At 39.8% G+C, this 16,682-nt stretch overlaps 1 protein-coding gene across 1 annotated transcript in view; it reads right to left on the minus strand.

Moving 5' to 3' along the window:
- Nucleotides 1-302: 302 nt before the first annotated feature.
- The window catches only part of CLSTN2 (calsyntenin 2), a 329,191-nt gene continuing 312,811 nt past the window's right edge, over nucleotides 303-16,682 (minus strand). Inside the window, exons 13-17 of the mRNA XM_077929943.1 lie at nucleotides 14,968-15,138; nucleotides 13,681-13,826; nucleotides 10,319-10,442; nucleotides 9,519-9,703; nucleotides 303-7,779 (exon numbers count right to left, since the gene is read on the minus strand). Coding sequence (XP_077786069.1) covers nucleotides 7,570-7,779; nucleotides 9,519-9,703; nucleotides 10,319-10,442; nucleotides 13,681-13,826; nucleotides 14,968-15,138 — 836 coding nt within the window. The 3' untranslated portion in view covers nucleotides 303-7,569. The remainder of the gene's footprint in view (nucleotides 7,780-9,518; nucleotides 9,704-10,318; nucleotides 10,443-13,680; nucleotides 13,827-14,967; nucleotides 15,139-16,682) is intronic.

A 16,682-nucleotide genomic window follows, 5' to 3' on the forward strand; every position in this document is an offset into this window, starting at 1 on the left:
AATATTTGAGGGGCTGCCCCCTTCAAAGTTGATGTGCATTGCCATTCCAATGGTGTGCGTACACTGCATCATATGATTGATTATGTGGGGTGGGGCTTACCTGCCCCCCCGTCAATTATACTACAGTGGTGCCCCGCAAGACGAAAAACTCGCTAGACGAAAGGGTTTTCCATTTTTTTAGTCGTTCCGCAAGACGAATTTTCCTATGGGCTTGCTTCGCAAGACGAAATGTCTTGCGAGTTTGTTTCCTTTTTCTTAAAGCCACTAAGCCGTTAATAGCCGCTAAGCCGCTAATAGCCGCTAAGAGCCGCTAAGCCGCTAATAGTCATGCTTCGCAAGACGAAGAGACTCGTGGAACGGATTAATTTCGTCTTGCGAGGCACCACTGTAATGCAGTATTATATGATGGGAAATGCAGGTTCAATCACACTAGCATTTCACCCAAAGTCTTGGGGATAAGTGTCCAAATCATGTACTCAAAATTATTAACCTTATAAATACACACAGAGAAAGAGGCAACTCATGTTTGCCATTGTTTTCCTTCAGCTCATTTTCTAATATCCTCTCTAGATCTTCTTGGAGGAAAGGCGCAATACAAAAAAGTACTAAATAATATAACAACTGCATTCTTTAGGAATGTGGTAACTACACAACTTCAATAACTTATTAACCTAGCCTTGGAGCAATCAAGTTCTTTCTTCTCCTGCCTAACAACCATTGAAGGCAAAAGACACTGTAGGTTCTTTAATTCAACACTTGCATGTGGTCAGTCAGGGCCAACATTTAAGTAGACTGCAGCACAGGAAGACTGTAAGAAGATACCAATTAATTAATTTTCAGCTGCCATCCTATACCCCTCACCTGGAATTAAGCCCCATTGAACTCATTGGGGCATACTTCTGAGTAAACCTGCATGTAGGATTACACTGATTAACATCCACGATTCTTCTCCAGAGTGATATTTTTCTAGAAAAAGAGGTGCCAGAACTCACCATGAACGCCTCCTTTGTTCTCTTATAATGGCAATGGCAGCCACTTGAGAGGTGGTGGAATTGAGTTCTGGCTGAAAAAGGCCCTGCTTCTCTTATTCGCTAAGATAACAATAATAATCATAATAATCTGGCAAAGACAAAGCAAACAAGCCAAGAGGCATAATTTTAAAATATACGCCATAATTTGCCCAAAGGGGATCGTCCAATATTTATATTAATATGTTACCAACATTGAAATTTCACTACTGTTGCTGTGATAACTTTAAAAAGACTGATTACTCTGAGGTTCTGGCTGCCAGTTTCCTCAGGCTCATAAAACAAGCAGGTTTTCTTCTGCTGTGTTACTGACAGGGGAAAAAAAAATACCTAGTTACATTTCATGTGTCACATTTCAAATGGCTGCGACACCTTTATTCCTGTCCAAGGGATATTTGCCATCTGTTGCTGGTACAGAAGTACCCGAGCAAGGAAGCAGAAAAACAGCGCACAGAACACTGGAGGGGAAGAGAAAGCAACTCACAATGGCAGAGCAAACATTAATCACAAAAATTGGGATGTTAATCATATGGCAGGCATCAAGATTTACTACACGCGGTTCCTTTCCCTCAAACAAGGCTGCTGAAAATTGGCTACATGAAAATTAAATTGCGCTATGAGCATTACATTGTTATTTTCAATAAACAGGCACAACTCTCACACATTTATAATTAATATAATCAGCCGCTACCTGGAGGGTGTGCATTGGATGATCATATCTCAGTTTAATAAATCAAGATAGGAACAAGAGTTTTGTCCAGCTACTCAGACTCTTCATGGCATGAGCAGTCGAACCATATGATTAGCCATAGTTCCCCGTATTATTCAAAATTGGGAACTTCAGTTACCAGCCATGAAGCAAGTCAGGATATTGAATCAACTTCAAACCATTATTTTAATTACCTGGGCTTCTTCCAAAGCAGATAACCATAGTTTTCCAGTTTGAATGATATGGGACTCTACGGTTTATAACAAATGTCCTTGATTGAATGGGTGTAAATTGAGACAAAATTGGAAACTATAATTAGAATCTTCCTGGTTTGGTTGCTTATCCATGAAGGGAAGAGCAAAGGACCTGCATATGCTATGCAGGCAGAAGGCTCATTCATACCTCAGCTTTATAAATCAAGATAGGATTATCAGAACATGGCCTTCGTAAAATGTGCCCATTTTATAATCGCTTGGTGATTACAGAACCTGCGGTCTGGTTTGCAAAACTTGGCTTAATAAGCATTCTCAGGCTCCAGAGGGAAACTTTCAGCTGCTTTGCTCCTCTCTTGCCTTTCCTACTGTTGTGCTGCATGGAGCTAAGCCAACACTTGGCTTATGTGTTGTCCAACCATGACTCATGGCTATATGCTTTTCTCACAAATCACAAGTTGGAGCCCTGAGTCCTTGTCCTTTTTGCATGGTCTCACTAAGCCTAGGTATGGCCCAGCCTCCCATCAGGCCAGCTTTGCTAAGTAGCACATGTTGCACTTCAAACAGGCTGTAAGAAGAGGAATTAAATTCACTTGATGGGACAAGTGATTTTAGTTGCTGAATCATTTGATACATATTGTGTATCTGTGCCTAAATTAGTTATAATGATTTTTTTCCTTTCCTTTTCTTACCTTGCCCTTTTTGTACTCATGACCTATTATCTGACCAAATTCACAGACACACCTTGTAACACAGATCTTAGGATCCAGGATCTTAGGATCATACCAATGATATCTCAAGTGCCTTTAATTATTTAGGCACCACAAAATTCCCATTGTATCCTAACACAACGGGGGTTCCTTGGAAAATGCTGTCCCTGAAAGCCTTGGACCTTTGTTGTTGAGCATCTAGATATCAGCAAACATGAAGCTATGTGCTTGCATTTATTAATGCTGCTCCTTAATTGGAACAAAATGTTGGCTAAAGCCATAACCCTCAAAGTCTGCACTTGGCTTAGGGGCTTCCCAGATAAACGTATTTTCCACACAGATTTGTTCCAAATACCTTGCCTACACTTGCCATTAGCCCTCCTGCTGCAAGCCCTCTTTTTCTTTCCGCCTTCTGATTGCCCTCTTGTTCCTAAATGCTGCAAGTTTTGTACCTGAAAAGACAAACTTGAGTTTGTTATTCTTCCTCCACATCATGTTGCTTGCATTTATTGGTTGGCCAGATGGACAATGACACTCATTTGGTGTGTCTAGTACCTTCTACTACATATCTGTGCATTTACAAATGGAACATTTCTGCTAATGCACCCAAGGATTATAAACCACTCCACACATAAACATGATCAAGCCAAGCATCACCCTCTCAAGCACAGGGAAGAAAATCAGCTCTGTAGACACAGCAACCATATACCAAAAGCATCCCAAGACTTGAGACTTTGATGCAGCAAACTATATTGGTCTTATAGCACACAAAAGTGTAAATGTATATCTCACTCTGAAAGACCACAGATACTCATATGGAGCACAGGCAATCTCAGTACAGATTAAGATAGACATCGCAGAAAGAACTGGAGTAGCTCTGGTCAACTGAAGTGTTTCATTAAATAGAAAGGCTGCCTGTTTCTGAGAAGGTACGGATGCCTGAAATCCTTTCTTTCTTTTTGATCCCTAAATAATTGATAGTTTTAAGCTAAGAATCAAGATATCACCTTGTAAACAAGGAAACAGAAATGAACAAAAGGAAATATAAATCAATGACTGTCAGAAATACTGCTGAGAACCAGGGGAGGGAAAATTTAGCACAATTCTTCCTGTTTCCATCATTACTGTAGAATTCTAGATGAAAATAAGAGTTTCTCACTATACGAAGCAGAACTGGTAGAGCATTTAACTCAGGGGTAAGGAACTGAGATGTTGTTGGGCTCCAGCTTCCAGCACCCTCATCCAGCATAGTCAATGATCAGGGGTTTGCAGTCCAGCAACATCTGGATGGCCAAACATTCTCCACCCTGATTTACATGGATGTACCATGCAAAGTATGTGGGTGATAATATAGAATGCATTTAAACGTAAGAACCTAGAAGGATCAGGCTGCTGGATCAGGCCAAAGGCCTATCTAGCCCTGCATTCTGTTCTCCATAAGCAGAACATGAGCAAAATAGCACTCATATGCAGAGTACAGAACAATTGTGTAAAGCTGCTGTAGAGGGAGTACTGGCTTTGAAATCAGAATCTGGAAATATTTACAATTTTAAAAATAAAGCAACTTTGCCTTCCATAATGAACCAGCATAATCTGAACAGATTTATTTTTAATAACTAATTACAGATTATTGGTATTTGTTTGAATGCCCAGTGCAAGTAGATTACAATGGACTTGTCTGTGAAGCTTTAATACAAGTCTTGCATGTTAGACTTTCATCAGGTACCTTAGCATTTTCGTTCAACATATTCATTAAAACATTCTCCCATGTGGTCCTCTTGAGAAAGACATCGTTCTTTCTTTCCCTTTTTAATGTAAGAAGTGCAACCAATGTTAACAGATTTAACAATTCAACTCGACACTTGTTAAACTACAGAGTCTAATTGATTACAAACTTCTGAATGTAAAAAATAACAATGAATGGCCTATTCCTGAAGCTGAACTTTCCCTTCCTTTTCCAGTCAACTGCGGATTAAGAGAGCAATTCTATCTCAAGATCTACTGGGATGGATGGGTCAGGTAAGCGGATCTCCAGCTGAGCTAGTCAGGCTCTGCCAGCTTAAACCCCCAACCTCAGCTCCACCAGATATATACTGGTGTATCTCCCCCATTCCAGCTAGCCTGGCAAACCTTAAACCAGCATAAGAAAACAGGTGTTCTGGGGGGTGGGACCAGAGTGGGAGGACTTAGGCTGGATCCTAAGTCCATTCAGCTCAGTCATGTTACCTGGCAAAGAACACTCTTTCAAAGGCTTGCTTCCCCTCTGCCAAGCCTAAGCCTCGTCATTCAGAAGTAGCTCCACTGCTGAGCAGAGTTTGGACTGGGTGTAACTTTACACCATCTTGACTTACACTTGTGTACAGGATTGCTTCCTTCGGGTGCAGCCGATTGGTTGAACACTTCTGAGTATCATCAGAATTCTGACACACAAGCGTGTCATTGCCCTCTCTGGACCTCTATGAATCCACATGGGGATGATAAAATTTGCTGCAGTTCTCAAACTTAATTGTATGGCAATTCTTATGCTGGTTTGGTAATCAGAAGGGAAGGTTTTTTTTTTTTTTTTTTAGTAGAGAAATTGGTGTAACTTAAATTTAAAAATTCAATTCATATTTGGGAAGTGTTAATTTATTGTCAGAACATTTCATGTAGGCTGCTAAAACAAAATTTAAATATTGGTTCCCCCCTCCCAGCTTACTTTAACAAAGAAATATGGATACATTCTAATACAGAAATTATTTAATTGAGGACATGTCCATGGGTTAACTTAAGAAGGCAAACCCTACACACACACTACCTTTCTCTCTCATTTCCCTGCTTCTGCTTTAAAATGTTTCAGACCTCATCTATAGGTATGAAAGACCTATGGGCTCATGCCTGGATAATATTTAAACAAAGGAGAAAGTAAGCTAATCTCATAGTGCTCAAATGAGACAATGCAGCTGCCCAGACAGATTCTCTTTAGCCCATCCTAGCTTCAAATGCTCCTATCCATGAACCTTAGAATGTCTATGGTCTTCAACTCTGGCAGCTAGGTAGCAGGAAAGAACTTCCTTCCTATATTACAGCTCAGTGGTTAAGCACCTGCTTTGCATGCACAATGTCCCAGCTTCAATCCCAGGCACCTCCAGTTAAAAAGGATTTGCTAGCAAGTGACGGTTTCTGCCTGAAACCCCAGAGAGCCATTGCCAGTCAGATTAGACATACTCAAAGACAGATGTACAAATAGTCTGACCTAATCAGAGGCAGCTTCCTGCACTCCCTTTGCTCAGAACTTATTCCTGGAGAAAATAAAATAGCAGCAGAAGCTTTGCTCCACCAAACCCCACAGACTGCTCTAACCTCTGTTAACACGTTGATGCTTTCTTGTCACAGGGTGATGAGATGGCATTCCTCCAAAACTCAGGTTGAGATAAAAAAATCAAAAGCAAACACAAAAACCTTTAGGGGGGGGATATAAAATTAGAAATTGGAAACTGAAAAACAACGTTCTTTGCTTCTGCATCAAAATGCATTGGCTTCTATATGTCTAAAATATGCACAGCATCAAGTAATGCAGTGTTCCACAATCATGTAGCTGCAAAGACAGAGAAAATTAAGGGGGGATTATACAACAAACCACACAGACATGCCAATGCCTTTTCAACATTTAGAATACAGTGGTTGAGGGGAGGGAACCAAAACTACCCTATACTATAAACTGCATTTCCTCCAAAACTCTACTAGTTGTTTTTGCTTTAAAGTTCTGTGTTTCATTATCTTGCACTTTCCAAACATGCCTTTCCTTCAACAACAAAAATGAAACCAGTCTGGGGTTCAGATGAGACACCTTTCAGTTGTAGCCTTGTTTGTTTGGTGCCCAATATATTTTGGTAGAAAACAGAACATACCAGTTCTAGCTGCAGAAATAAAATCAGGGTCTGTCTTTCTAATATGTGCTAGGGAAAATTCCCCTAGGCTACATATGTTTAGATCCATACACACAGCACTTGTGTAAATCTCAGCCAAGCCCAGCTATTAAGGTATGTCAACAAAGTAATGATTTACAGTGCAGAGAATAGATTTTCTGTGTAAATCAGAAGCAAAGGTCTTAACCCAAGTAACACTTCAGTCAAACCTATATTTTGCATGATTTTGGTTCATCTGTGTGATAGAGGGAAAAGTCATCACATGCAAAGGTATCAGCTTATAGGATTTTACAGTTGAGTATGAGTGGGTGGATTGGATAAGGATTTTCCCCTTGTCGAATTTGAACATTAGCAGCGAAATTGATTATCCATTCCTGTGTGTGTTTGGGTGTATGTCACACTTACACACCCAATTTAAAGTACTCTGAATCCCTCTTGTAGAAGGCAATTAATTAAAACAGAACAGTGGAAATGAGAACAAATTAATGTTGCCCTAATGAGTAGCACCTACATTTTTCCTTCTGAACATAGGATTCTTAACCAAAGTTGAACCAAACCAAGAAAGGGGGTATGACTATTTGGACTTGAATTCACTTAAATGGAAAAAGAAAAAGAAAAGCTGAACTGTATACTTTATGGTCTGGCAAACAGGACTTTTGCATATTCTTATTTATCTTATTAGAAGATACTGGAGTTTCCTGGAAAGGGAGAAGTGGTAAGGAACATATGGCGTCAGGTTGGTGTTATCACAGGTGAGACATAAACGGTTGTACCCTGTGCTTTTACCAGGTGCCATTACCCATACACTAGGAAAGGAATAACTATCTGGAGCAGTTTGATAAAACTACATCGAATTCAGGCAATGCAGTTCTATCATCTGAAGTCAATAGAGTTAAATCCTGCCAATTAACTCATAGATCCAAGATGGGGTTGACGCAGTAGGATTGACTCAGAAATACACAGTATTGGTGTATACAAAAGGAGCAATAAAACTAAGGGTTTCTAGTAGGGTAGTGCTGAATCATCCCACTCCAGCTGATCTTGCCTGGTTGCATTTTGTTTGTCTCCTTTATTTCCAATAGCTGCTTCTTCTTCCTCTTCCTCTTCCTCCTCCTCCTCCTCCTCTTCACTTTCATCTGATTCAGCACTGGTTGTATCTTCCTCTTCCTCTTCTTCACTTTCTTCTTGTATATGACGAGGTTCTTCATATTTCTGTATTGTGCAGGAACACAGGGAAGAGCTGCTAGTAAGAGATTAGTTGTACTACTAAAGGCTAAAAAGGTAATGGGGGAAGAAATTTCCTGATTTTAAAAGTGAGATGAAGTACTAAGAAGCTGGGATTCTGCCTTCAGATGCTACAATACACATCCATAATCTGACAGCTGCTATTACCCTAATGGAGCTGTGCTGGACTGCATGGGAGACTTATCTATCATGTGATAAGTGAAACTGATGTTCATTGCAAGAGGGGGCAAGCTAAAGGATAGAGCTAGAAAACAAAGGTAATTGAGGTGTCAGTCAATCACATATGACCTGAAGTCTTCTCTAAAATAGCAAACTCAGCTTAAAATAATTATTTATAGAAAGGAATTCTACTGAATAATATCCACCAGTGGCTGACTGACAGAGAGCTCCAAATATTTAATGTCCTTCCCACCCCCAATATACTAGGTCTTGATTGAACTCTGAAAAAAATGAGTTCTGTGTGTGTTATATGGTCCTCCAGGATGATCAAACAAGGTTCCTTTCAGTGATGTGAATGAAAAAAGAGCTGCATATTGACAAAAGTCAAGACAATTTTAGACCGAACCATCATCCTCTTCAGTTTATTAATCTTCAGTAGTGTAACAGCTGCCATGGTTTATTCCCTCCCATGATCACTACTATTAGATTGCCAGGATCATGTGGAAGAAGCCCATGCTGTGGCTCCAGTTCTAAGATTTTGCTGGTGTTAGGATGGAGCTGCAGAATGGGTTCATCCCATATGACTCCAGTATTATTAAGCTGAATTGCTGCATCTTTCATACAATTAAAACTGGAAGGGGCACACTGAGGCAGCTACACTGCTGAAAATAATATTGCAGGCATAGGCAAACTCGGTCCTTCAGCTGTTTTGAGACTCCAGTTCCCATCATTCCTGACCACTGGTCCTGCTAGCTAGGGATGATGGGAGCTGTAGTCCCAAAACATCTGGAGGGCCAAGTTTGCCTATGCCTGTAATATTGCAAGCAGTTCTTAGGCATGCTTGCACCTCCTCTACAACTGGAGAGGATTAATCCTAAAGCTGAGTAGCAGACTGGAGAGAACCCTTCGTCATATATAATTCCATGATTTTTTAAATTTCAATGTAGCAAATTATCAGTCCAAATAATCAATTAAATTATTTTCCCCCATCAAGGACTTCCCTCAGCTCCCCTCTCTAATTTCTTTGCACATATTGTTCCCTGCATGTTATAAAATTGTACATATCCTTGTCTTATCTATCGTGTGTTCAACTAATAAATTTGTGGGTGTTTATTCAAAACCTGCCAAGGAGTCCAGATCATTTTGTTGTCTTGATTTTAGGGTTTTCAAAAGTTCCTCACCACTGATGCTGGGCAGAACATTGACATATCCACCACTCTGGTCTCTTGACCTCTACTTGTATGGCAGGAAGTCTAAAATGAGTGCCTAGGTGCAGTACAGCTGCACAGACAATCTAAAACTGTGATTGTGCAGTTTCATACTTGTACATGTGTAGGTGCCTCTTTCATACCATTTGTGTATGGGTCATCATAAATAGATGGTATAGACTAGTTGTGTGGAACCTTTGGCCTTCCACATATTGTTGAACTACAGCTCCTATCATTGGACAACTGGGCACACTTGCTGGGCCTGATGAGAGTTGTGGTTTTGCAACATCTGGAGGCCCAAAGGTTCCCAACATCTGGCATCATGGCTTTGCTACTTACCTCCATAGGATTGACAGTGATGGTCAGAGCTGAATCATCCCAGTCCATTTCATTTTCTTTACTGCTTTCACTCTCCTTTGAGCTGTGCTTGTAAGCTGCTCGAATTCTATATACTCCCAAAGCTACTATGAAGATTAAGATACTGACACAGACAACTATGACAATAGTAGCCACACTTGGAAGTACTGAAATAAAACAAAAATGGGAAAATTAAACGTAGCTGTCCCATAGCATCTCTATAAAGATATATGTGCACATATTTTCATCAGATAGAAATACAACAATAACTAAATATTCATTATAGAATACTGTCATTTTAAAATGCTTACGGTGACCCTCCCCCTTGTTGCTGGCCATGGCAACAAGCAAAAACAATGGCCAATGTCACAGTCACACTTCCCTTTGTGTAGTTTCATGATACCGAATTGGTGAAAAATAATAGTTTTCATCTGTAAGGGAGGTTACAAATCTGAACTGCCTTTTGCGCATGGAACTTGAATATGGAACCTCCCATCATACTTACTAATATGACCCCCCCCCAAAACCCCACTTTTTTATATAGAAAAAAGGAAAGTGGTTCCACTAGTGCCTGTTGCTTATAGCTGAATGTGTAGACTATATGAAAGAAGTTGACCTTTGAATTAGAAGCTGAGGACAACAAACAAAGAAAGGCTATCACCTTCGCATCCACTCATAAGAGCCAAATGATGTTTGGCTGCTACCCGGAACCCAGTGCTTGACTAGATAGATTTTGGTCTGATCCAACAAGGCAATTCGTATGTTCTTAATACATTTAATACCTGAGCCATGAATACTGTTTATGCTTTCCTCTGGGTGATGAATAGATTGGAGAAACTGCGGCTGTATTACCATATGATTTACATATTCCATGGTATTGGAGTTGGAGCTATGTAGAATATTAACCTAGAAGAGGAAAAAGAGGATTGATGTTGCAGATGAGTAAGTGGGCAGTTCAATCACCTGCCTCTCTCTGTCTAAAACTCTGGTAGAAAAGTTAATCATTGAACAGATGTTTGAGCTGTTCCCTTCCTCTGAGAGAAGGCAGTTAATTCAAGGCTTGATGTGAAGAATCAGCCTCAAAATTTGCCCAAAAAGATGCATTAGGAGAAGAAAATGCTCATTTAGAGGGAAAGGTTGTGAAAATCCAGATTGTCGGCACTATGACATCAGTACTTTGGTGGTGGCGGGAATTTTGGGGAACATTTGCTATAGTCATAAGAAGAATGAGTCTGGACTGAATGGTTTGGCGGCATAAATATTTCAAAACAGTAAATAAGGCAGTGTTACAGTGTCATGTCAATATCCTTGTCTATCTGAAGTGGAACGGTGGCATGAAGTGGTCCAGATGCTATTCAGCATCCTGTCACCCTGAAAGAATGACTGAAGTTTCACAGTCCAGCACAATCTTACACTGGTATAAATTTACAACAAGAGTTTTATAAAAAGGCTCTGCTATCCAGTGGGTGCAGGAGGCTTATCCACAATCTTCCACACATAGCAATATTTGATAATAGCATTCTATTTCCTGGGTTTTTTTATGACCAACAAGAGAAGTCATAAGCTGGTCAGTATTTTAGACATTTGTGGACTCAAATAATGTAGAATTATTTCCCTACATTGTCAGTTTCAATGACAACATTCAACATTCTCAGGTTTTAACAGTGAAATGCTATACATCAATTTGGGCACACTTAACATTATAGCCAGTCTATAGGAGCAGAACCCACAATGCGAGAACTGTTCTGAAAGTTTCTCCACCAATGGTAAGAGAAAGCTGGAGCACTCATACCTATGGAGAAGCTACTGACTGCCTTTCTCCTTTCATTGTTTCCCCCCCTCCCTTTTCTCTGTTATTATATTCATCAGTAGACTCTGATAAGGAGCAGGGATAACCATTCCCTAAGAGGAAAGATGAAGGACCAACAATAGGTGGAGAAAGCCAAGTAGCTCTTCCTTCACTTTGTGTGTTATTATTTATTAATTCAGCTTTCCTTTCCTATTTGTTTTAATGGTACCATTTAACTGTTTATTTTAATTATGGATATTTATGGTTTTTTAAAATATTTTTTATACTTTGTAAACTGCTTAGAAGCCTATTTTGGCATTAAGCAGTATATAGTCATAATCAGTTTCTTTCCATGCTGCTCCCAACGACAGTCTGTAAGCATTTTATGCTTGTTCAGCATCCTTGGTATTCAATAAGCAGCTTTTAGACTCCTCTCCCTTAGCCCCCAAAATATCTGCTGAACTTCTGCAACCCTCAGGTTTTCCCCAAGCTTGCCTTCAACTACCTCTTGTGTTGATCTGCTGTTTTGGTTACATAAGTACAGGCACTCAAAATATGAGTTCACAAAATATGAGTTTCTAGCAAAGGAGGGCACTCTAGAAAGTTGTTTAGCTGGCTAAGATAGATAAAAGACTGCGATAGAAGGGTGATGGAGAAGTGGCCATGTGCCACCGTGAAATGGCAGGGCTGTTATATCAAAATAGGATGGCTCTGACTGTAATGAGCAATTGACAGTCACTTAGTGAAAGGAGATACAAAGTCCACAAGTAGAAACTCCTGACACAGTGATGGAAAATCCCTTTTCTCTACAAAGGAGAGGATGCTGTGAGTCCTTAGTGAGACTTATTGAAATGCTGTTTCACCCCACAAAAAAGATGAAAGAAGATCATGATGGGAATGCAATTTTAGTTCTATCTTCTAGTTGTTTTCTGTCCCTTCCATCTGCCTGCTCTCATCTTTGCCCAGTTTCACTTACACACTGCATAATGTCTCTGACAAGAGCTGTCACAGTCAGCAGCTGTTGCTCTTAGAGTGAGATGCTATCTACATGGTGTGTGTGAAGTTGAGAGCCAGAGAGGTGTGCAGAACAGCAGTTTAGTATGCACAAGACAAATAGTCGAGAGCATTTGAATTTAGGAGAGAGATGGCTGAAGGAGAGCTAATTATAAACAGAATGGCACCCTGGCATGAGGAATTCTGCCCAACTGGATAACACAATATGTCATAAAATAACATTTCCAGATACTTCACATGTGCCATGCATGTGCAGAAGTGTCTAAGGCTAAGCCTTCCAACTATGTGCCTCCTTAGGTGGGACCCCCACATACATCATGTCTAGTAACTAAAACAGGGTACAGAGTGGGTTCCATCCAGAAAAGAATGATCACAGGCATCATAGATGCTTTTAGGTCCCCATTTCTGTCCTATTAATATACTTGGAAGAGATCAATTCTTTCCTCTCCTGGACTTACATTTGGAACTTCTTGCCAATCCGAACAACATGTCAATCAGATGCGTTACCTTTGAAACTACTAATATGAAATTCACTCTCACAGTTGCTAAATATCTGAAAGTATATTGATCAAGTAATATCTGAGGAATAAATAAATAAATAAATAAATAAATAAATAAATAGCACACCTCCATTAGCTATCTGAAGTAAGCTATTGCCATGATCCCTGCTTTTCTATTCAATAGGATACTGGGAAAAAGCATTACATAACAGGATTGATGCAGTTGTTGGGAGTTGGTGGAAAACATGATGTATAGAACTGCTTCATAGATAGTGGGCTCTCTGTGCCTCTGATCTGATTATAATTCTACCATTTCAACTTCTATCATTTACTGCCTAGTCTACACATTGGAACCAGACAAGTCAATGGTTAAATTGGCATGCAAGCTGGCCACAAATGGCTATGTTCATTGCTTATTCATATATTCCAGTAAATACTGGAGAGTGCTTATCAAGAAGCAATATTTTATGAGGTAAACTTTATATGAACACAATAGGCAAAAAAGACCAGTTTCAATCTCTGGTTTTAAATCTAACTATGATACACATGAATTCTGGTAATGCTGAATCATAGTTATGTTAATTACAGATTTTCAGTGTGTGGGTTTGTGAAAGCTGGGGGAGGAGATGGAGCATCGTCCCAGCCTGTTGGGTAGTGTTACATCTGAAGTGATCCATGGAAATGCACTGAAAGTACAGGGTGCACATTATAGAAACGAATAAATTTCACACTGCTTGAATGCAGGATTTTAAACATTTACTGTGCTGAATAGTTAGGCAAAAATAAAACTCCTTTTTTAACATGGAAACAGTGGTCAGCATACGTTTTACACAAGACTTACCTCTAAATTAAATTCATTGCTGGTGTAACGTCCATTAAGTTCTGAGCACTTGATTCTAAACTTCCTGTCAAAGATGGAAGATGTGTGCCAATTACGATAGCGTAACTGTCGCAAGACTTGTGCGTAGTTTCTCATTGTGTCCACACCTGAAGCCATAAGACACCATCAGTAAGTAAATGAAAACATACACTGCACAGACTATAGACATGAAATAAAAATAGGGCTGTTGTTGTTTTGGCAAATGAATAGCTTAATAATTTGAATGTTAAAATATGACATTAAAAACACATGCATCTGATCAACGCATGTAACAAAAATGGTATATGCCTAGGAATCATAATGGGAACAAACAGACATTTCATCACTAGCATTAAATCAATAAGGTTAGTTTCACAAAACGCACTGAAAATCGAAGTTTGTTAGCCCTATTCAAACATGGGCTAAAAATGAGGAGAGATGCACACACAGTTGTCCCCACATTGAGAGGGAAGGTCTGAAGGGAGATTCTAAGGAATATAAAGAGAATCCTTCCCATGACTGGGATCCCTGCCTTACTTTGAAAATCCCCTTATCTTGAGATTCCCCTTCCGACTTTCCTCCTTAACACAGAGCCAGAGCCCAGTGCCTGTAGGAGGTGGAGTCGAGCTTGCAGGTGGGCTCCCTTTCCTCTTGGCATATTATCAACCCACATCCCACCATCTTGTAGTACAGGATAAGATATATATTCCTCAACATGGACAGAACAAAAGCCAGGCATAACTCCGGCAAAAATAATAAATACTATTGGTGGCTAATAACAATCCTCTTTAGGGCTGCATCTTTTTATAGGGATATAACATTTTCCATTCATAATATTATTTTGAAGAAAACAGACATATATTTAGGGACTATCATTCGAATTATAAACACCACTTCTTTTTCTGCTAAGTGCTACATTAGCCGTATTTAGAAATCTGAGGTATTTTATTATTTCTTTGGTTTATAAAAAGCAAGATCTAGTACAGAAAACTTGAAGCATTTACTTATTGGAAGTCAGCAATAACCAGGTCATTTGCATCCAAATGGAGGCAGGGTTATCTCCCCCATAGCAGGACCCCACATCCTCCAGAGAACAATTATTCACATGATGGATTTGAAGCAACTCTTTCTAAGTTTCGCCATGCTAATGAATTCTACTCTTTCCTTAAACAAAAGGCTGTAACTTCCAAATCGCAAAAAAAGAACATTTAATTTTAAACTTAGAAAATAAATCGAAAAGGGGAGGAAAGATCAAGAAATTAAACATACCATATATTGAATACCCTGCTGTGGAGTTTGTAGCATCCAAGTGTTTTCCTTGAAGTTCTGTCCGATCCAGTTCTAAACACTCATGTGTGGGGTCCAGTTCTGCTCCAATTACCAAAATGTCACAAAAATCCAAGTTATGGTGCATTTCTTCTAGGGTAACTGGTTTATGGACTGAGGATCAAACAGGAGACACACATAAAAGATCCAAGTTAAAAAGCAGCTGATGGTGATACTATACAATGCGCTGCAACATGAGCTGCCCCCTTAATAGGGGAAATACACCTACATCAGCCACCGCTGCACTCACTTGCAGAAAGTGGCTTTTTGCAGCCTTCCCCTATTCAGAACGGAATGGGAGGGTAGATATCCAGCCCTGGTATCCAGTGAAATGTGGCCATTGAGGGGAGAGGTTTCAATGTAGGAAAGTCTTAGCCAATACAAATGCAGGCTGAGGAGGAAACACAAACAGCCTCTTGCGCATTTTGGATTTTTGAGGAAACATTTACGTAGATTTTTGTAGGTGATGTAGGAGGCACTGTGGGCACACTGGCACTCCCCAGGTGCCACATTGGTAACCCTTGCGCTAGGACAATTGGAAGCAGTGTTTGAAATTCCCATTGTTCTAGTCGCATTTTGTGACAGGGAATTTCATTAGCGCAAGCAGTTTCTGAGCTCTGGGCGCAGTACTGCACCTAAGATTTCAGATTAAAACTGCAGAGTGGAAGGAAAGAGGGACCTTTTTTTGCCTCCCCATTTCCAGCTGAAGACTGGAGATGAAACCCTCTTAAGAATATTAGGGGGATGGGCAGGGGAAGAACTAGACCATGTGAAAAATGAACATAATATTTTAGCTGCAGTTCATTCATTTTCAGCTTTGTATTCTGGTTATAAAAATAAGCACACCTAGATATTCTGTTGTTGCGCCCATAACCTAGGCTTAATGTGCCATTTAACTGCTAGCTGTGATACACCAATTGGAAGGTGTACTAAAGCACAGTATAGGTCCTGGACATTATTTGGAAAGCACAGAATTAAAATTTAATCTTGTAAACAAATTTACATATGGATAGTTTTGCTGTTCTGTTGTCAATGTGTACTGACACCAACAAGGCCTACACAGTATGAAGTATGGAAACCATGTAACTAAGGAGTTGTGAACTGGAGCAAGACTTCTTCTCTGCCAGTACATTTGTCTCAGTCACTTTATTACTTAAAGAAGGAGACAAGATCCAGTACCACCCATCTATGCAACTTGATGATTCTTAATGGGCAACACTTGTAAAACTTGAGATATAAACTTGCTCTATTTCACTACGGAGAATAACAACTATCTTGTCACAGAAGGAAGAGTATGCAAATTTCATATTTAATTCTCTGGTCCACTTGGCATCAAGTGGCTGGAAAATTGACTTAAACTGTTTCTCTCATGGGATACATTTGGAAAAATATAAAAGGAATGTCTCTTGTAGAAAAGTCTTTCTGCAGTTATGAAAGGCTTCGGCCCTCACATGTGATTGCTGAAAACCTTTCCACCATGGTGGTTCTTGTATTGTGTATTGTTGGCATAACATTTAAAAACACTGTATGGTCTGTGATAATCAGAACCAAAGTCAGGGTCTGCAAGCCAGTCTGTATATCCCTGGTACTCCTGTAAAGTTCCTGCGTGCAATTTTCTTGTAAGTGAATTGCATATAATGCAACATGAGAAAGAGTTT

Source organism: Podarcis muralis, chromosome 6 (assembly GCF_964188315.1).
Source record: "Podarcis muralis chromosome 6, rPodMur119.hap1.1, whole genome shotgun sequence".
Lineage (NCBI taxonomy): Eukaryota > Metazoa > Chordata > Lepidosauria > Squamata > Lacertidae > Podarcis > Podarcis muralis.